Source organism: Bos indicus x Bos taurus, chromosome 21, assembly GCF_003369695.1.
Source record: "Bos indicus x Bos taurus breed Angus x Brahman F1 hybrid chromosome 21, Bos_hybrid_MaternalHap_v2.0, whole genome shotgun sequence".
Lineage (NCBI taxonomy): Eukaryota > Metazoa > Chordata > Mammalia > Artiodactyla > Bovidae > Bos > Bos indicus x Bos taurus.
In genome coordinates, this window is record NC_040096.1 from 48976793 (window position 1) to 48995639 (window position 18847).

The 18847-nt window shown below is 36.7% G+C and overlaps 1 protein-coding gene across 2 annotated transcripts in view; it reads right to left on the reverse strand.

The window, feature by feature from the left end:
* Window positions 1-633: 633 nt before the first annotated feature.
* The window catches only part of SEC23A (Sec23 homolog A, coat complex II component), a 75174-nt gene continuing 56960 nt past the window's right edge, over window positions 634-18847 (reverse strand). For both annotated transcript variants that reach the window (XM_027522070.1, XM_027522069.1), the window contains 4 exons: window positions 17544-17630; window positions 14570-14725; window positions 11240-11305; window positions 634-2172 (listed from right to left, as the gene is read on the reverse strand). In XM_027522070.1, coding sequence (XP_027377871.1) covers window positions 2083-2172; window positions 11240-11305; window positions 14570-14725; window positions 17544-17630 — 399 coding nt within the window. In that variant the 3' untranslated portion in view covers window positions 634-2082. The remainder of the gene's footprint in view (window positions 2173-11239; window positions 11306-14569; window positions 14726-17543; window positions 17631-18847) is intronic.

An 18847-nucleotide genomic window follows, 5' to 3' on the forward strand; every position in this document is an offset into this window, starting at 1 on the left:
TTTTTGAACTGTTTTAAAACTAAAGGACTGACCAAGAAAATAAAACATGACATTAATAGCACAATTTAGAAATTTTTCTTGGTGCAAAGTTTTAGATGAGGTTGATCAGAAATTAAAATAGTTGCAGTCTAAACAGAACTAAACAGTGTACAGTAAAACATTTTTTAAATTGCTCCTCCATTTTTAAATTGTGAAGAGCAGCACACAGCAGTTGTAGAGAAGACTATCAGCTATGCAGTGACAAAAATATAAGATATGCATTTACATTGAATAATCAAATTTGAAGAATGCCAGGAAAGCAACAAAAAGATGTTGGTCTTAAATGATCAAAGAAATTAAAAGAGCAATGTTCAAATGCCTTGATCATCTTCACCATAAAAGGACCTTTGTTCTAAATCAATGGATCAAATAATGTCAATGTTCACCAGCATTGAGGTATCTGTTCTCATTTTTGCAAAAGAAAAATTTTGGAGGATTTTTATCAGATTTAAAAGGAATTTATCTTGAATTAAAACTCAATAAAGCTGTTTTTTCTTTAAATAAGTGGCTTTTTAATCCATCAATAGCAGGTTTTATAAATGCTCTACTTTTACACTAGGCTTTTCAGGCTTACTAGATTTCAAAATAAGCGGGAAAACAGAGCAAATGTATATTTTATTGGTATTCAGACCTATCATAGTTCAAATAAAATGGAATAGAGCAATTTATTTACTCTAATCAAATAAAACATACAAACAATTCATTTAAAGTATCTGTTTTCCCATCAAATGATTGTGTTCATGCAAATACAATCATTGCAGTCCTTCTAAGCCCATATAGTAGCACCACCTTTTATTGCAGTACTTGATGTAAATTTCATTGTCAAACATATCTGGCTTTAGCAATGTAAACATCTGCTACAAGTAAACTTTAAAAGGTAAAAGTGAATGATACTAATGAATAAATCAAAAGAGAACTGAGCATCATCACATGATAAAATTCAACAAAATATTAGATAATACTGTTTCAATAAGAACTACAACTGTTCACGAAATGGAAGCAAAAACAGAAAGTAGTGTGTAAACTCCCAAGAGTTTAAAATACTGAAGGATATAATATAAAACTTACCTCAGAAAAACAAAAGGAAATAACAAAAGCATGCAGTGAATATTAAATTTGGTTTAGAAGTTACAATAGTCTTTTTACTGCAAAGCCTTTCTAAAATGTACTGTGACGAAACTATTTCTTTTCTATTTCCCTTTATTAAAAAAAATATGTTTAATCACATAGTTGGGTCCTTTGTGGGAATTTCACATGTTATCAATTATGGAACTGTCATCCAAAAAAACTTTCATCTCTAAACTATTTTTTTCAAATGACGAAAAACATTAAATTATCTTCATGAAAATTACCATATATAAAGTCAAATAATTCCTAAACAAGTCATCATAAAAATAAATCTGCCTTAACAGAGTAAGTACAGAAGAAGTGTATACATAAGTGCTGAATATCATGGAAAAATATTCAATGAATAGGCAAAAATGTTCACATTTATCATTACTGTTGATGATTTTGTTTACTTTCTGGTTAAAATTAAGAAACAAGTTTTCACAAAGTCAGGAACATTCAGTGCCACTTGGAATTTGTCTGCAACATACAAATGAGTTATATCCCTGCAATGCAAGGCAGACGCTATTTTTACTTTTTAACATAATTAAGTTATAAAGCATCACCAACTAGATAGGACATGAGTTTGAGTGAACTCTGGGAGTTGGTGATGGACAGGGAGGCCTGGCGTGCTGCGATTCATGGGGTCGCAAAGAGTCGGACACGACTGAGCGACTGAACTGAACTGAAGTTATAAAGACCTCAAATTTCTAAAACCAGTTATAATACTGTGGCAAGGAAAACAAATTTGTTCGTATTGCTCTTATACTCTAGCTTAATCTACAAACATGAACATTTTTCCAAATGCTGTCTCAAACCATACTAATACAAAAAGAGTCTACAGAGATCTCTGTTGATTTCCACAGATTAACTGAAAAGAAGAGAAAAAAGAAACAAATACTATTTCATCTTCTCAATCTTATTAAGTTCAGCACATCAAGCAGCACTTGACACAGCAAGTTTTTTCAAGTGATCCATAAACACTTGCAAACTAACATCATCTGTGAGAATCGGCGCTCCAGACTCCTAGAAGAAAACAAAGATATTCGCTATAATCAAAAACAAAGGATAAAATGTATAAGCAAATGTGTAAAAAAAAATAGACAAGGAAATCATTTTAAGCAGAATAATGTCTATGTTCTTGTATAATAAAGAATCTGACTGGTCTTTGTCCCAGATTCCTGAGGGGGGAGACTACATCCTTGGAATTACCCGACAGCAGCATCTGTTATTCATGAGCCCTTCAGATCACACTCGAGTTTATGCTGTGAGATGAGATGACTCAGGATAGGGACCAGTCACCAAAAAGATCAACCATGTAATTAGATGGCTGGGCTTTAAGAGAGCCTGACCTCCAGGGAGGAAGGGATGGTGTGGGGGCAGTGGGGGGCTAGATTTTCAATCAATCATACAAAACAAAGGCAAAGGCAAAAAAAAAAAAAACCCACTGGATACCAGAGCCAAGTGGAGATTCCTATTTGAGGAATAAATACATCAATACATCAGCTGGGAGGGTGACAAACCCCGATTCCATGGGAAGAGGAATTATCACAGTTTTATAATAAAACTGTAATCATAAATATAGTGCTTTCCTGAGTTCTGTGAGTTGTTCTAGGGAATTTCCAAATCTGATGGGGGGTTGTGGGAACCCATCCTCTTATCTACCCCACCCACCCATCTCCCATCCGACCACTCTCCCTTTCTCACCACCCCCAAACATGAATTTGTAGCCAGCTGGTCGGAAACGTGGGTAACCTGGGATTCGACTTTCGGCTGGCATCTGAATAGGGTAGGTCTTGTTTGTGGACCATGTCCTTTGACTTTTGGGGTCTGCACTAACCCCAAGTGGTCAGAGTCAGATTTGTACTGCAATTCATCAATTGGCATTAAAATAGCTCCATATCCAATTTAGTCTTTCAAGTAGTAAAGTGTTCATTTGTCTTGAATGTATTGGTGCTTTTATCTCTACTAAGAAGTAAGCCTCCTTCATTGCTGCCTGTTTACTAAAATAAAATTTCAATTACATATATTTTGGCAGAACTGCCAGCTGGAAGGAAGAGAATTTATATCATGTTTTAAATAAAACACACATATATTTTCATTCAAGTCATTTTCTTTCTTTCTTTTTTTTTTTTCATTCAAGTCATTTTCATTGATTCTTGTGGGTTCTAAAGTTAGGGAAAATTCCTGACTTCTATTTTAATAAAAACTGTGTTGATGAAATGATCTTAATAATCCAATCCACTAATAATGAAATTTTATTGTAGCAAGAAAGTTTCCTGGAGTATTTTATATCTGGATTTTTAAATTCTTCACCTGATATCCACTTTCTTACTTAGAGGTATATATAAAAGCCTAAAATAAGGAAATTCAGTAATTTTCAGAAGATATCAGCAAATTAGTGGCAAACATGAGATAAGAATTCACAGCTCTTGTGGTTCTTCTCTGGCATAGCCACAGACATGCCATAACCTCTCCTGAAAAGGACAATCAATTTTATTATATGTTTTCACAGGTGAATTCATAAGAACTTGAAAAACTACATAATGAAGGGAGACAACAGCACTGGAATTAAGAGCTTAGAGACTGGAGCCAGGCAGACTGAGCTCAAATCCTGACTCTGCCGCTTACTGCCTATGTGACTTTGAAGAAGTGACTTTAGCTCTTTGAGTCTTAGTTTCCTCATTTGTAAAATACAGATAAGAACAGAACCTATTGCACATGGCTGTCATACTGATTAAATGAGTTAAATTGTGTAAAGCAAATAGAACAATACCTGACACACGCAGGTGGCCTATAACATTAGTATCTATTTTAGAAAATCTATTCTTTTATAGGCTACATATATAGTTTTATTATATTTTATTCTATATTTTATTCTACATTCACAGTTAACATAGGAAGTAAGGTATCAAAAATGTGACTTAAACTAGTAATAAGCCAATAGCTCCTATTTTTCTTCCTATAATTATACCTGATTTTTTTTCCACTTTACACATTCTCCACCTCAATTCACCCAATCCCAGATCTATTTCTCCTAGTAAAGACAAAATATATATGGGTTTTCTAATTTATATACTGCGACCTTATTTGAAATGATAAATACTAAATGCTCAACTCAATCTTATCAAAAATTTCCAGTTGACTGATCTCAATTTTTCAACTGTACCCTTTTTCTCTTTAACATACACCCAGGATTGGGCAGAAAGGGCCACGTTTTATATCATTTAGCATATGAAGAACTACAGCATCAGAGGCCTCCAGCACCATCACAGAAGCAGTGCTGCAGCGGCGCCCCCTTCAGGTCATCCATGGATAATACTTATACTGGACTCTCGATTTCTGACAAAAAGAAAACTAAGGTATTAGATTTCATAATTTTTAGCAAAATGCTTGGGTATCATGTTAACTCCCTAAATTTCAATCATCAATTTAGCTTAATGGTTAAAAGTTCAGATTCTGGAGTTAGAATGACCTAGGATCAAATCCAAACCCTTGTCACAGTTTATGTGACTTGGGGAAAGTTAATCTACGTAAGCATCAATTTCCTCTTCTGAAAAATAAGATTAACAGTACTCACCTCACAAGTGTTTTAATAAATAAGAGTTTATGAAAATCTTAGTATAATGACTAAAACAGTGCAGATTCAGCTTATTATTATCTATAAAAATATTAACATAATTTCTCTTATAAAAGTCATATGTCAAGAAAAACCTTAGGCTCTTGGTTTCTTTCTTACTCCTAATTATCACATTTATTTAATTTTGACATTTCAAACACCATTACAAAAAAGGGATGCTTTCAAATTTAACAAAATATAAAGACTGAGAAACACTGATTTAAATACATCAGACCAAAATTTCATTGTTTTTAGACACATGAACTAATTCAACACAGACTGAAAGATCTTTGAAATAGTTTTAAACCAATCTAAAAGGAGTTGTTTGTTTTGTTTTCATAAGATTCTATTCATAAAAGATAGGATCAAATGCCAGCTTGCCCCAAAGGTATAACTGTGACTAATTCTTCAATTTTCCTAAACCAGATGGCATTTCTGGAAAAGATTATTATATTTTCTAAAATGTAATAATGAGAAGAAATCCAAACTGCTTTTAACTGCCTCTTTGAGGAAAAAACTTTATAAAATAACCTAAGGAGAGACAGACCTGATAATGTAATTAAAACCACCATATGTAAGGATATAATTTAACCGAATGATTGAAAATATTTAAACAAGGTTTTATCAAATGAATAAAAAGAACTCCTTTAATAACAACAAAGCATATTTAAGTTTCTCCAAAGACGATGCTTTCAAAGTTGAATACATGGATGGGTGGATGGATAAATGAATGAGTGAATAAGATAAACAATACTGCATGTTTGTTCCTTGGCCTGGGATTTCCTTCTCCATCATATTCACCCAATGAAATGATCTCCCTCCTTCAGGGTCTGGCTTAAAAAATGTTAGGGCTCTTATTTATGCCTCTAATGTTCCTATTTCCAGGCAGTAATAATTAAGTTTCAGTTTAATTATTATAGGTTATATTATTATTGGTTTTCTTCCCTATCTTAAATATCTCTAGAGAGAGACTGTTTTCTCCAGTGATAACAAGGAAAACTAATAACTAATATTTACTGAGTATTACTGGGTATATCAAGTACGTGTCATTACACTCTATAACAGATAAGGAAAAGAAGGCATTGGAAAGTTTAGTAACTTGCAGAATTTTCAACTATCAGCCCAGAACGACACATGGATTGATGCCTTTCTACCTCAATTCACCAATCTCAGATCTAGTGCTCCTAGACCAGACAAAATATATATGGGTCTTCTAATTTATATACTGTGATCTTATTTGAAATGATAAATACTAATGCTCAACTCAATCTTATCAAAAATTTCCAGGTGATTGATCTCGATTCTTCAACTGTACCCTTTTTCTCTTTAAAAATACATCCATGATGGTTTTCCACCTCCATCTGCCCATAGCTTAAAATAATATGACCTATGTGATGGATTCATTTTGATATTTGGCAAAACTAATACAATTATGTAAAGTTTAAAAATAAAATAAAATTTAAAAAAATAATATGACCTATAATAATTAAACCGGAACTTAATTATTACTGCCTGGAAATAGGAACATCTGTGGACCCTCCCCATAAGCCCTAGTCGGCCACAGCCCCCGCCCTCAGGCGTTGGTTTCTGACACTGAGACTGAAACGGTCCCTTATATGCAGCCAGTTTCACTCATTTGTTCACCTAGTCCTTACGGGCAATTGATAAACGACCCCTGATGAATACTGTTTTAAAGTATCCTTTAACTTCCCCCTCATATTGATTATTTACTATTTTCATTAACTCTATTTATTGGTGCTATATTTTCTATATTCTTGTGGTTTTCTTTTCTTAAATAAGTTCCTTTTACCTTGTGGGATCCAGAACCAAAACCAATACTCAACCAACTAAAGTATAAAAGAAAGGCTAACTCATGGACATCCTGTAGCCCAAAGTTCCACATCACAGGATTATACTTGGCTTTTTGTCTCCCCCCCACTCCCTACCAAGTGGAAGACGGTGAGGGATGATACTGAAAATCTATATGTACATGTATTATGTGGAGACAAATTTTTCTCACACATGCTATGTACCCCTTGAACAATTTCCAGGAGTAAGTTCCTTTCCTTGCTATAAAAAAAAAAAAAAAAAAAACCTCCTCACTTTTCAGGACTTTTAGACCATGGACTCAATTTATCTATCTATTTCACAAAAGCTTTGTAACTCCTAAAGCATCTCCACAGATTCCCCTACTCTAATCTCTGTTGTCCTGTCCAGATGTATTATAGTCAATATGTGCTAATGTTTAAGGTACTGTGGAAAGTCAAAAATGAAAGTGACACAGTTATTACCCTCAAGTAATTTATATTCTAACAGGAAAAATAAGTGCCATCAGAAATGGATGGGGAAAGAGAAGTGGAATGAAGGGTCAGGGATATTCCACAATATCCAGTCATACAATCACAGAAAAAGTTTCATGGAGTCAGTAAACTTTTAAAACTGAGCCTTGAGGGATGGCTGCTCTGTAAGTTACATGCTCAGTACACTCAGAGTGCAGTAGGAAGGCCAGTTTGATTAAAAAGACTAAATAGTAGCTAAAAGTGGGCAAAGCTATGTGGAGCACACTACAAAGGACCCTCAATAGCAATACAGAGCTTTTAGTAACTCAATAGGGGGTTATTAAAGATTTCCATGCAGTGCTTTGACTTAGAACTGTTTTAGGGAGACCACTCTGATCAGTGCCAAAATGGGAAGAAACAGCTGAAGCGGTGCCAGCAGGTAATTCCAACAGTCTATGTGAAGACTAACAGGGCCTAATCTTGATTAGCGACAGGGAAAGGAGTGAACGGCCAGGGAAAATAAGTCAATGATTAGGGGCAGAAGAGAGAAAATGTACATGACTAAAGTTCCAAGCCCTGGCAACTGAGAGAATGGTGGGCTCCTCTGTAAAAAACCTGCAAGTCAGTAAGTACAAGATGGTATGAGAGAGCTCAAGTTGGGGCATGCTGCTTATGAAATGTCTACAGGAAACTCAAGTGCTCTGCACCTGGTGGTTATAAACTCCAGTCTGCAGGTCACTGTGAAGCCAAAGCAAAGATGGAGACTTACAAGTTAGACTCAAATGAAAGCTGAAGCCACAAGAATGGATACAATCACCCAGAAAAAATTCTCTAAAATGTAGAGAATTCAAGGCAAATTTTGAGGCACCTCTATATTCAAAGGGCTTCCCCCATAGCTCAGTTGGTAAAGAATCTGCCTGCAATGCAGGAGACCCTGGTTTGATTCCTGGGTTGGGAAGTTCCCCTGGAGAAGGGATAGGCTACCCACTCCAGTATTCTTGGGCTTCCCTGGTGGCTCAGCTGGTAAAAGAATCTGCCTGCAATGGGGGAGACCTGAGTTCAATCCCTGGGTTGGGAAGATCCCCTGCAAAAGGGAAAAGCTACCCACTTCAGTATTCTGACCTGGAGAATTCCATGGACTGTAAAGTCCATGGGGTCACAAAGAGTCGGACACGACTGAGTAACTTTCACTCACTTACTCACTATATTCAAAGAAAAAGGCCTGAATTCCAATTATTGCTTTATTTCTCTTCTAACTAGCCTGGGCCCCATAGTCAATTGTTTAACAATGTTCTCAAATATTCTACTCTCTTTGCTGTGTCCATCTTTCTTACCTCTAGTTCTAAATTAGCCCCAGTTCTTTCATCTTTGATGCAATGCCTAACTACACAGCATGGCTAAAGAACATTACGGAACCATGCTCAAGAAACTGTTGGTAAATAAAATGGACCCTCAACACTGCTGTAAGTCTTTTACTCACCCTCTATTGCTTTCTTATATTCTTTATAGCTGTTTTTAACCTGTTCTGTTGGAGAAGGCAATGGCACCCCACTCCAGTACCCTTGCCTGGAAAATCCCATGGATGGAGGAGGCTGGTGGGCTGCAGTCCATGGGGTCGCTAAGAGTCGGACACAACTGAGTGACTTCAATTTCACTTTTCACTTTCCTGCATTGGAGAAGGAAATGGCAACCCACTCCAGTGTTCTTGCCTGGAGAATCCCAGGGATGGGGGAGCCTGGTGGGCTGCTGTCTATGGGGTCACACAGAGTGGGACATGACTGAAGTGACTTAGCAGCAGCAGCAGCAACCTGTTCTGTTATCTAGTCCTTAACCCCAGCATTTCTCACTCTAGCAATAATCTATTACTGAAAAGAAACAGGCTTCTCCAATGAGAGTTTTTCTCTCCACCTCAAAATCTTTCTGTCTTCACCCTTCTTCTCACTCTTTGCTTTTGCAGAAAGAAATGTCCTGCCTCCCTACCAGTGCTTAAACTCCACATAATGTGATCACACTGTCTCTTTCTGAGGATCTTAAACATCTATACAGTGTCCTTCTGGGTCTCCCCAACGTTAGCTCCTTACACTTAGCCTACAAGTAAGTTTTGTGCCCTTACTCTAATAACAATCATCCTTCTATTATTCATTCAGGCTAAATTTGCAAAAGAAGCATTTATACTTAATGACCTCCACTTCTTCACCACTCATTAATTCTTTAATAATCTATCCTCTACACAATGACTATATTAAAACTGCTTAGCAAGGGCACAAATAACCGCCTAGTCCTCAAACCAAGTATCTGCAGCATCTCAGTATTTGTTACTCCCTTCTTCTTCCTTCTATAAAGTTCTCCCTCGCCACTTAGGACACGGTGTTCCTCTCTTTTTCCTTCCACTTCTCTGATTATGTATAAAATACTCCTAGCACTTGTACTTCCTCAAGGTTCTGTCTCATCCTTCTTTGCCTCTGTAGCCTCTCCTTGGACAACCATCCACTGTGATGGCTTTCAGTATCACTTGTCTAATCCTTGCCCTGACCACCAAACCCAAGTTTTCAACAGCCTGCTCATTTGGGCATCTAGATGGTATCTCAAACTCAAGGTCTAAAACGTTGTCTTTTCACTCTCATTCCTACCGGCACACGTTCTCCTCAGTTACCCAGGCTCAGAGCACCTTACTCCCTTGTTCCCCCCCCTCAACTATTTTTCAAAAATTCAAACCTTAGGAAAAAAGTACAATGAATACCAACATAGCACTGAACTTAAAATCAATGATGAACATTTTGCCACATTTTATGTTTGTATCTATTTTTTCTTTTCTTTTTCTTCTTGTTGAATCATTTTTTCAAGCTGAAGACATCACATTTTATCCCCGAACACTTTAGGATATATCTCCCAAGATCAAGGACAATCGCCTACATAACCACAACACCATTATTACTCTTAAGAAATTTATTACTATACTAGTATCTGATATACAGTCTATATATTTCACAAATCATCCCAATTATGTTCTTTATAAGCTGTTTGCTCTAATCCAGAATCCAATCAGAATTCAGATTTTGTATACAGCTGTCTGGCCCCAGAGTAAGTTTTACTTTCCTGCAACTGCTAATCAAATCTCACTGAGTCTCCTCTCGAAATATAACTCAAATCTATTCCTTTTCACCATCTCATCTTCTTTCTCTCTCACTTGGATTACTTCAGCAGAAACAGTTCCAACTTACAGACTGCTTCCAATTAATCTTAAGATTCAACTGTATTATCCAAGAATCAGAATTGGCTCTCTGGCCAAAAACCTTCAATGACATTCCATAACTTAGCAAATAAAAACTCAGCTCCTCAGTCCTCAGCCTGGTACTCAAGAGCCTCCATAACTAACTGTACAATTACATTTCCAGTTTATTGTTCTACTATTCATCCTGACATATACTCTTTATCCTAGTCCATACTGTCATCTACCTAGAATTCCATTCCTCACATAATTTCTACTTATTGGAGTCATAAGCACTCTAAAGGAAATATCTCTTCTTCTGCCATCATGCGACCCTTTTCCCTCCTTCTCCTCTATCCCCCCGTAACACTTTAAATTTTCCTAAAAGCATACAACCCAATCTGCCTTGTATTTTTAATTACTTAGGTATGTGCTTTATTTCTAATACTAGACTACAAGCTCTTCAAAGGCAGGGATGATAGCTGGGATCCTGAAGTACCAATATAGAGTCCTGCAGATTGGACACTTGATAAGTGGTGATATAGTGCAGCAGCAGCAGCAGTGTATCAAGAGAGAGAATTTCTACCAAATTAAAATACATTAATAATGATGTCCAGGCCTCCAGCCTCTCTTGTTCAACCACAATCCCTGACCACTCCCTGCGTACTGTGGCCTTTTGTGGTTCTCAGCCTAGCATTAAGTCTGAATCATCACCTTCTAGTTCATTTACTATACACTTTATTGCTTTTTGTCTCAAGGGAAACATGATAAGCTTGAAATATGAAAGGGTTCTACATATTTGATATAATCACTTTTGTATTTTCTGTGGTGCCACCAAATGTTAATTCTATTTTCACCTCTTTTTTTTATTACTTTTCCAGCAGAAACCATTACCAAAAACAAAGGCAAAAAACGTAGCTTTCACTAAAATAACGAACTATAAAAAACACAAAGAAATAATTTCCACGGTCTGCTATTTACACTTACCTGTCCCCAGGCATACATATTATTATGAGTCTGTGAGGGGTTAACTTTTGAAAGCAGGAAACGAGCCTTAAAAGCAAAGAAGAAATAATATTATCCATCAAATATAAGATTTGGTCAATATAGGCTAAACAAATACATTATGCCATATAAAATCAATTCTATTTAATATATTTTCATAAAATTAATTTTATTAAAATGAAACTTTAAAAAAATGAGATAAATCTTGAAATACATAGACCACTATATGTTACAAATAAGTGTAACCTCTCCAAATCATACATACATAATAACATTTACAGTAACAAATACAAATTGTAGAATTCAAAACTCGGCATATAAAGAGTATGTGTGCAACAATTATGACAAAGTTAGTGTGACATTTACCAAACATCTGGTCTGAAACATCAACAAAGGTTCAAAGTCTCCAAAGGTTCAAAGTCTCTACATGTTCTTTCACTTTAAACAATGACTCTCAAACTTTTTCAAACTATAGGCTATTCCATGACAGCACTTGCCCAACATTTTGCCCATCTATCCACTATGCCTTATCATCATGAAATAATAACCAGAATTGAAAAGGAATACAGCACTACATGTGGTGAGACATCAATGAGAGAACAATTCATAAATTATTATTTCACATTAAAAGAACAAGACAGTCCTATCATTTGAAATTTAGTACCATACAAAATCTTTTCTACTTCTAAAGAATATCTTGGAGAAGGCAATGGCACCCCACTCCAGTACTCTTGCCTGGAAAATCCCACTCCAGTACTCTTGCCTGGAAAATCCCATGGATGGAGGAGCCTGGTAGGCTGCAGTCCATGGGGTCATTGAGCGACCTCTGAGCGACCTCACTTTCACTTTTCACTTTCATGCATTGGAGAAGGAAATGGCAACCCACTCCAGTGTTCATGCCTGGAGAATCCCAGGGACGGGGGAGCCTGGTGGGCTGCTGTCTATGGGGTCACACAGAGTTGGACACAACAGAAGCGACTTAGCAGCAGCTGCAGCAGCATAGAACATGTGGATTCAAATCCCAATTCCTCCATTTACAGTTTTCCTTGGCCACAAGTAACCTAAGTCTCAGTTTTATTATCCGTAAAATGGAAACAATAATAGGACTGCTAGAGAATCAAATGAGAGAAGTTATGTAAAGTGTTAACAGCTTTGCAAATTCTCAATAGGGTATAGTAGCTCCTATTATAAATATAGTAAAACCCTAATAATAATTGCTATCATTTCTGAGTAATAGTTACTGATATCTACTACCTACTTTGTAATACTGTGCTAGGCACTAGGGATACATCAATAAACAAAGCAAGGTCTGTACTTTCTAGGAACAAGTGAAAAAATAACCTATAATTAATTTATATACCTCTAATAAGAATTTAAAAGCAGCAGTAAAAGTTATTCAAGAGTTGAGCTTTCCACAGATGGCTAACAAACACATGAAAAGATGCTCAACATCACTCATTATCAGAGAAATGCAAATCAAAACCACTATGAGGTATTCACGCCAGTCAGAATGGCTTCGATCCAAAAGTCTACAAGCAATAAATGCTGGAGAGGATGTGGAGAAAAAGGAACCCTCTTACACTGTTGGTGGGAATGCAAACTAGTACAGCCACTATGGAGAACAGTGTGGAGATTCCTTAAAAAACTGGAAATAGAACTGCCACACGACCCAGCAATCCCACTGCTGGGCATACACACGGAGGAAACCAGAACTGAAAGAGACATGTACCCCAATGTTCATTGCAGCACTGTTTATAATAGCCAGGACATGGAAGCAACCTAGATGTCCATCAGCAGACGAATGGATAAGAAAGCTGTGGTACATATACACAATAGAGTATTACTCAGCCATTAAAAAGAATACATTTGAATCAGTTCTAATGAGGTGGATCCAACTGGAGCCTATTATACAGAGTGAAGTAAGCCAGAAAGAAAAACACCAATACAGTATACCAACGCATATATATGGAATTTAGAAAGATGGTAATGACAACCCTATATGCGAGACAGCAAAAGAGGCACAGATGTATAGAACAGTCTTTTGGACTCTGTGGGAGAGGGAGGGGGGATGATTTGGGAGAATGGCATTAAAACATGTATAATATCTTATAAGAAACGAATCGCCAGTCCAGGTTCAATGCAGGATACAGGAAGCTTGGAGCTGGTGCACTGGGATGACCCAGAGGGATGGTATGGGGAGGGAGGTGGGAGGGGGGTTCAGGATGGGGAACACGTGTACACCCGTGGTGGATGCATGTTGATGTATGGCAAAACCAATACAATATTGTAAAGTAAAAAATAATAATAATAAAAAATAAAAAAGAAAAAGGAAATGAATTTTTAAAAATAAATAAATAAAATAAAATACTAAAAAAAAAAGAGTTGGGCTTTCCTAGTGGCTCAGTGGTAAAGAATCTACCTGCCAGTGCAGGAGACGGGTTCAATCCCCAGTTTGGGAAGATCTCACATGCCACGGAGCAACTAAGCCCGCGTGCTACAACTGTTAAGCCTGTGCTCTAAAAGCTGGGAGCCACAACTAAACCCATGTGCCACAACTACTACAGCCTGCACACTCTAGAGCCCGTGCTCCACAGCAAGAGAAGCCCCCTCAGTGAGAAGCCTGCGCGCCAAACCACAGAGTAGTACCCGCTCACTACAACTAGGAAAAAGCCTGTGTAGCAACAAAGACCCAGTGTGGCCAAAAATAATAAACAAAAAAATTTTTTTTAAAAACAGAAAAAAAAAAAGTGTATGTTATGGGGTCCTAATTGAGTCTTCTGTAAGGCCAAAAAAGGCTATATGTACGTTATTTAACCCTAATAACTCTAAAAATTACACACCTTTTTATAATGCCATAATGCTTTCCTATTACATGACATTTTCTAGAAAAGTGAAATGATAGAACAAGGAAAACAAAAATTATGTTACCATAAACTTCATATTCATAGACTTTGTCAGTAAACAAAGAGATCTGAGAAAAGTACACTAAATTATTTCCTAAGTTGTTCATATCTACTTGCTCAACTAAAGCTGGCATATCACCAAAACACCACCCTGGCTCTTGACTAGAGCTGAGCTGGAAGAAGAAGATGGGAGAAACCACCACCTGTAGTCAGCTAGTCAATGATCTTACTGCTCTGCTCTCAAAACTAAGGCAAGAAGGAAGCATACCTTCCTCTGGAAACCATCTGCCCATCTCCTTCCTTTTCATTTGCCTGGTGAAGCAGTCTATTCAAACTAATGTCAGAAGGCAAACAGGAACAACTCATTGTAAAATCATCAACACACACGCAAACAAATGAAGAGCATTACCTGACTGCCCCCGTGTTCCGTGTCAATGTACCTCGGCATTGGAAACCTGGAGTGAAGGATTTCCTGGGCGTCATCCACTGGGGCTTGCAGAAGGTGGCGGAAATTTTCATATTCTGGCATGTCCTGGTATCCTGACTTGCGCCACTGAGCTATGGTCTAATTTTAAAACAATTAAAGGAATTATTACTTTTTTTCTTGCCTAACCAAATATTTGTTTTTCAAATGAAACAATCATCAGAAAATAAGAAAATCATAGACTATTATCCCATTTATTTTTAAGTTACTAATTTTTTAAAGTTAAAATACTAATTTCAGTATTCTTGCATAAACAGATGCAAAATTAGGATATTTCTTCTTTAAAAGTAAAAAGCAATAATAATGAAAAAATTTAAAACACTACACTTATCATATTAAAGTTAGATAAAAGGTATCCCTGGGCTTCCCAGGTGGCTCAGTGGTAAAGAATCCACAAATCAATGTAGGAGACAAAGGTTCAGTCCGTGGGTCGGGAAGATCCCATGGAGAAGGAAACAGCAACTCACTCTAGAATTGTTGCCTGGAGAATTCCAAGGACAGAGGAGCCTGGTGGGCTATATAGGCCATGGGGTCGTCAAGAGTCGGACATGACTTAGCGACTGAACAACAACAACAAAAAGGTATCTACCTAAGCTTATGATAAATAAAGGCGATTTTTGGTACAGAAGATTTCCTGGAGACTTCAAAATTAATTACCTCTTATATTATGAATCTTTACCAATGGAGTTACATTCTCACAAGATACATAAAGGTAAAAACTTTAATAATAATAGCAATAATATTATAAAGATAATACACCTATAAAAGAGCATCTGAATCAATATTCTTAAGGTAAAAATATTGATTTTATTAATCAACTTTTATTAAGGTAAATGACTCCAAAACACCATTTAATTAAATCATCCAAAGATTTAACCTGGCTTGATTTCTAAGTTAACTGAATCAATCAATGTATATCTTTATATCTCTATATTTAACAGAGGAACAGTCATCTGAATTTCTGATTTCTCATTTATGCATGTTAACAAGCTATTTGAAGAAATAAAACTATTGAAAGACAAAAGAAATAATCAAAAACCTAGCTCTGTCACAGAGCTAGTATCACAGGCATTATTCTTAAAAGTTTATAATAGCCAGGACATGGAAGCAACCTAGATGTCCATCAGCAGATTAATGGATAAGAAAGCTATGGTACATATGCACAATGGAGTATTACTCAGCCATTAAAAAGAATACAGTTGAATCAGTTCTAATGAGGTGGATGAAACTGGAGCCTATTATACAGAGTGAAGTAAGCCAGAAAGAAAAACACCAATACAGTATACTAACGCATATATATGGAATTTAGAAAGATGTTAACAATAACCGTGTATACGAGACAGCAAAAGAGACACTGATGTATAGAACAGTCTTTTGGACTCTGTGGGAGAGGGAGAGGGTGGGATGATTTGGGAGAATGGCACTGAAATACGTATAATGTCATATATGGAACGAGTCGCCAGTCCAGGTTCGATGCACGATATTGGATGCTTGGGGCTGGTGCACTGGAATGACCCAGAGGGATGGTATGGGGAGGGAGGAGGGAGGAGGGTTCAGGATGGGGAACACAGGTATACCTGTGGCAGATTCATTTTGATATTTGGCAAAACTAATACAATATTGTAAAGTTTAAAAATAAAATAAAATAAAAATTAAAAAAATTTAACCCCCCCCCAAAAAAGTTAAATAGCTCTAGTAACTGGTAACAGTTAAAAATAATAATCAATAGGTCTTTAAAAGTCCCATATATTTAAAGTGATATTTCGAATAAGATCTTCCCTGAGTGCATGCGCGCCAAGTTGCTTCAGTGGCATCTGACTCTTAGCAACCTTGTGGACTGCAGACCACCAGGCTCCTCTGTCCATGGGATTCTCCAGGCAAGACTACTGGAGTGGATTGCTTTGCCTTCCTCCAGGGCATCTTCCTAACCCAGGGATCGAACCCTGGGTTATGTCTCCTATGTCTCCTGCACTGGCAGGTGGCTTCTTTACCACTAGCACCACCTGGAAAGCCCCTTCCCTATTACAGTGCAAATCTAAAATCATTTACAGTTATAACACTGGAAAAATATATCTGCACAAGTTACCTGAACACTAGACTATAAGCTTGAGTATAAGTTTATGAAAAAGATCTGTATTTCTCAAAGCATCTAGATTTCACTGCTTTCCACACAGAGGAAGCACTTAAATACTGCCTGAATGAATAAATATAGGAATGAACAGAGTTATGCTAAATAACCTAGATTAACTCAATTGCTACTCAAATAGTCTGCTCTTTTCATTTACCTATCAAATTAAGTCATAAATTTTAATTAGCTTGTGCTTTAAATGAATCTTTAAGATCAACTGAAATATTTTTTTTTACTTTAAATACTTCGTGTGGAATATTTGGGGGGTGGGGATGGGGTCTGTGTCGGGTTTTAGTTGCACTATGCAGGCTCTAGCTCCCTGACCAGGGATAAAACCTAGCCCCCTGCATTGGGAGTATGGAATCTTAACCACTGGACCACCAGGGAAGTCCCAGAATACTTTTTAAATGGATACATGAAATAACAAAAAGGAAAGCCCGCCTACTGACTTTTCCCTTCTTAGTGTCTTCAGGTAAAACCCAAAGGTATGATATGCTCACTCTTTCACAGCTATGCTTTGTATAAAATTCACTTCTCCGATTATGTGCAGACAAACAGACAGAACAACCACAGACAGGTCAACTGAAAATTAAGTCTAAAAATTCACAAAAGGAAGAATCACATTTTACACATAACTTAATAAAAGCAGAAATAAAGTTTATCATAGAGGAGACACTACTCATACAGTAAAGGGAGGAAAACTTCTAGCAATATGAATTAAAAGACTTTACTGAAACTACGTGCATAGCTTTAAACACAAGGGAATCTTACCTCACCATGATAAATCAAAATCTGGAAAAATGTGTCCATGAGGAGAATACGATCTGCAAGAATGCTGCTGCTATCAAGAAGAACCGGCTGATGTGAAGATAATAATGAAAGAGGAAGAAGGAAAAATTAATTACTTAAAAATACAAAATTGATCTTTTTAGGATCTTTTAAATCTTTTAAATGTATTATCTTACTATTTAAAACCTCTTGCTATTATGAATTCTTAAAGGATGTTTCAATTTAATTTTCTGAGGAATCGCTAAACTGAAATAACAATTGAAAATAGAGTAGTCAAGAGGAAATCAGAGAATAGATTCCTAAGTCTGATGGTGTGTGGCACCACTGAGAGAGGAAAGGCTTGGGACAGAGAAAATTTGGAGATGGAAACATAGTTCTGAATATGAAATAGAAGGAAGTGGCCTGAACTGACATAAATTTGGGTATCACATGCATGAAGATGGCAATTAGAGCTATGTGATTAGACTGCACCGTTTCAAGGGAATCCAGAGAAGCCAGAGACTGAGCCTAGACCACACCAACATTTAGAGTTCAGAAAGGGAGAAGCCAGCAGAGGGAGTCTGAGAAGGAACAGGCAGTGAAGAAGAGGAAAACCAGTAGGTGCTGTAGGCATTGGAGAAGCCTAGACCAAAAGTTTTTCAAGGAGAGTCCTCACTGGGTAAATGCTGTTGTGAGTTCCAGCAAGATGAGGGCTTGGTAGCCTTTATAAGAGTTGTTTCAGAATAATCTCAGGGCCAAGAGTCTGACTAATATAGGTGGAGAAGAGAATGTAACGTGGGAACATATGGACAACAAGCAACTCTCTGCGTTTAGCTGTGACTGGGACCAGAGCAATGAGGCGGCAACTAGAGACAATGTGAAGTCCAGGGGCTTTTGTTTAACAAGAGTGACACTAAGGTTTCTATGTTAATAGAATGATGGTGATGAGAGAAGTGACAATGCAGAAGAGAAAGAGGATAACTTTAAATGCAAAGCCTTAAGAAATGAATGGGATTCATGGATTAAACGGAGAGTTTGAAATCTGACAAGAGCAGGCAGTGGGATTCTATTTTTCTTCCAAACACTTTTTGACATTTTCCAGATGTTTACAACTTACATATATTACTATGAAATTAAAAAAAAAAAAAGGTATTTCTAAAACTTACTTTCCTCATTCAAATAACTATGAGACCAAATGAATAGCTAGACCAATTAAAAATGCATTTTCTAGAAAAGTAAAAACTATGACAAATTACTATAAAAAATGGCAACAAAATATAACTTTTTACCCACTATTTTTTTACAAA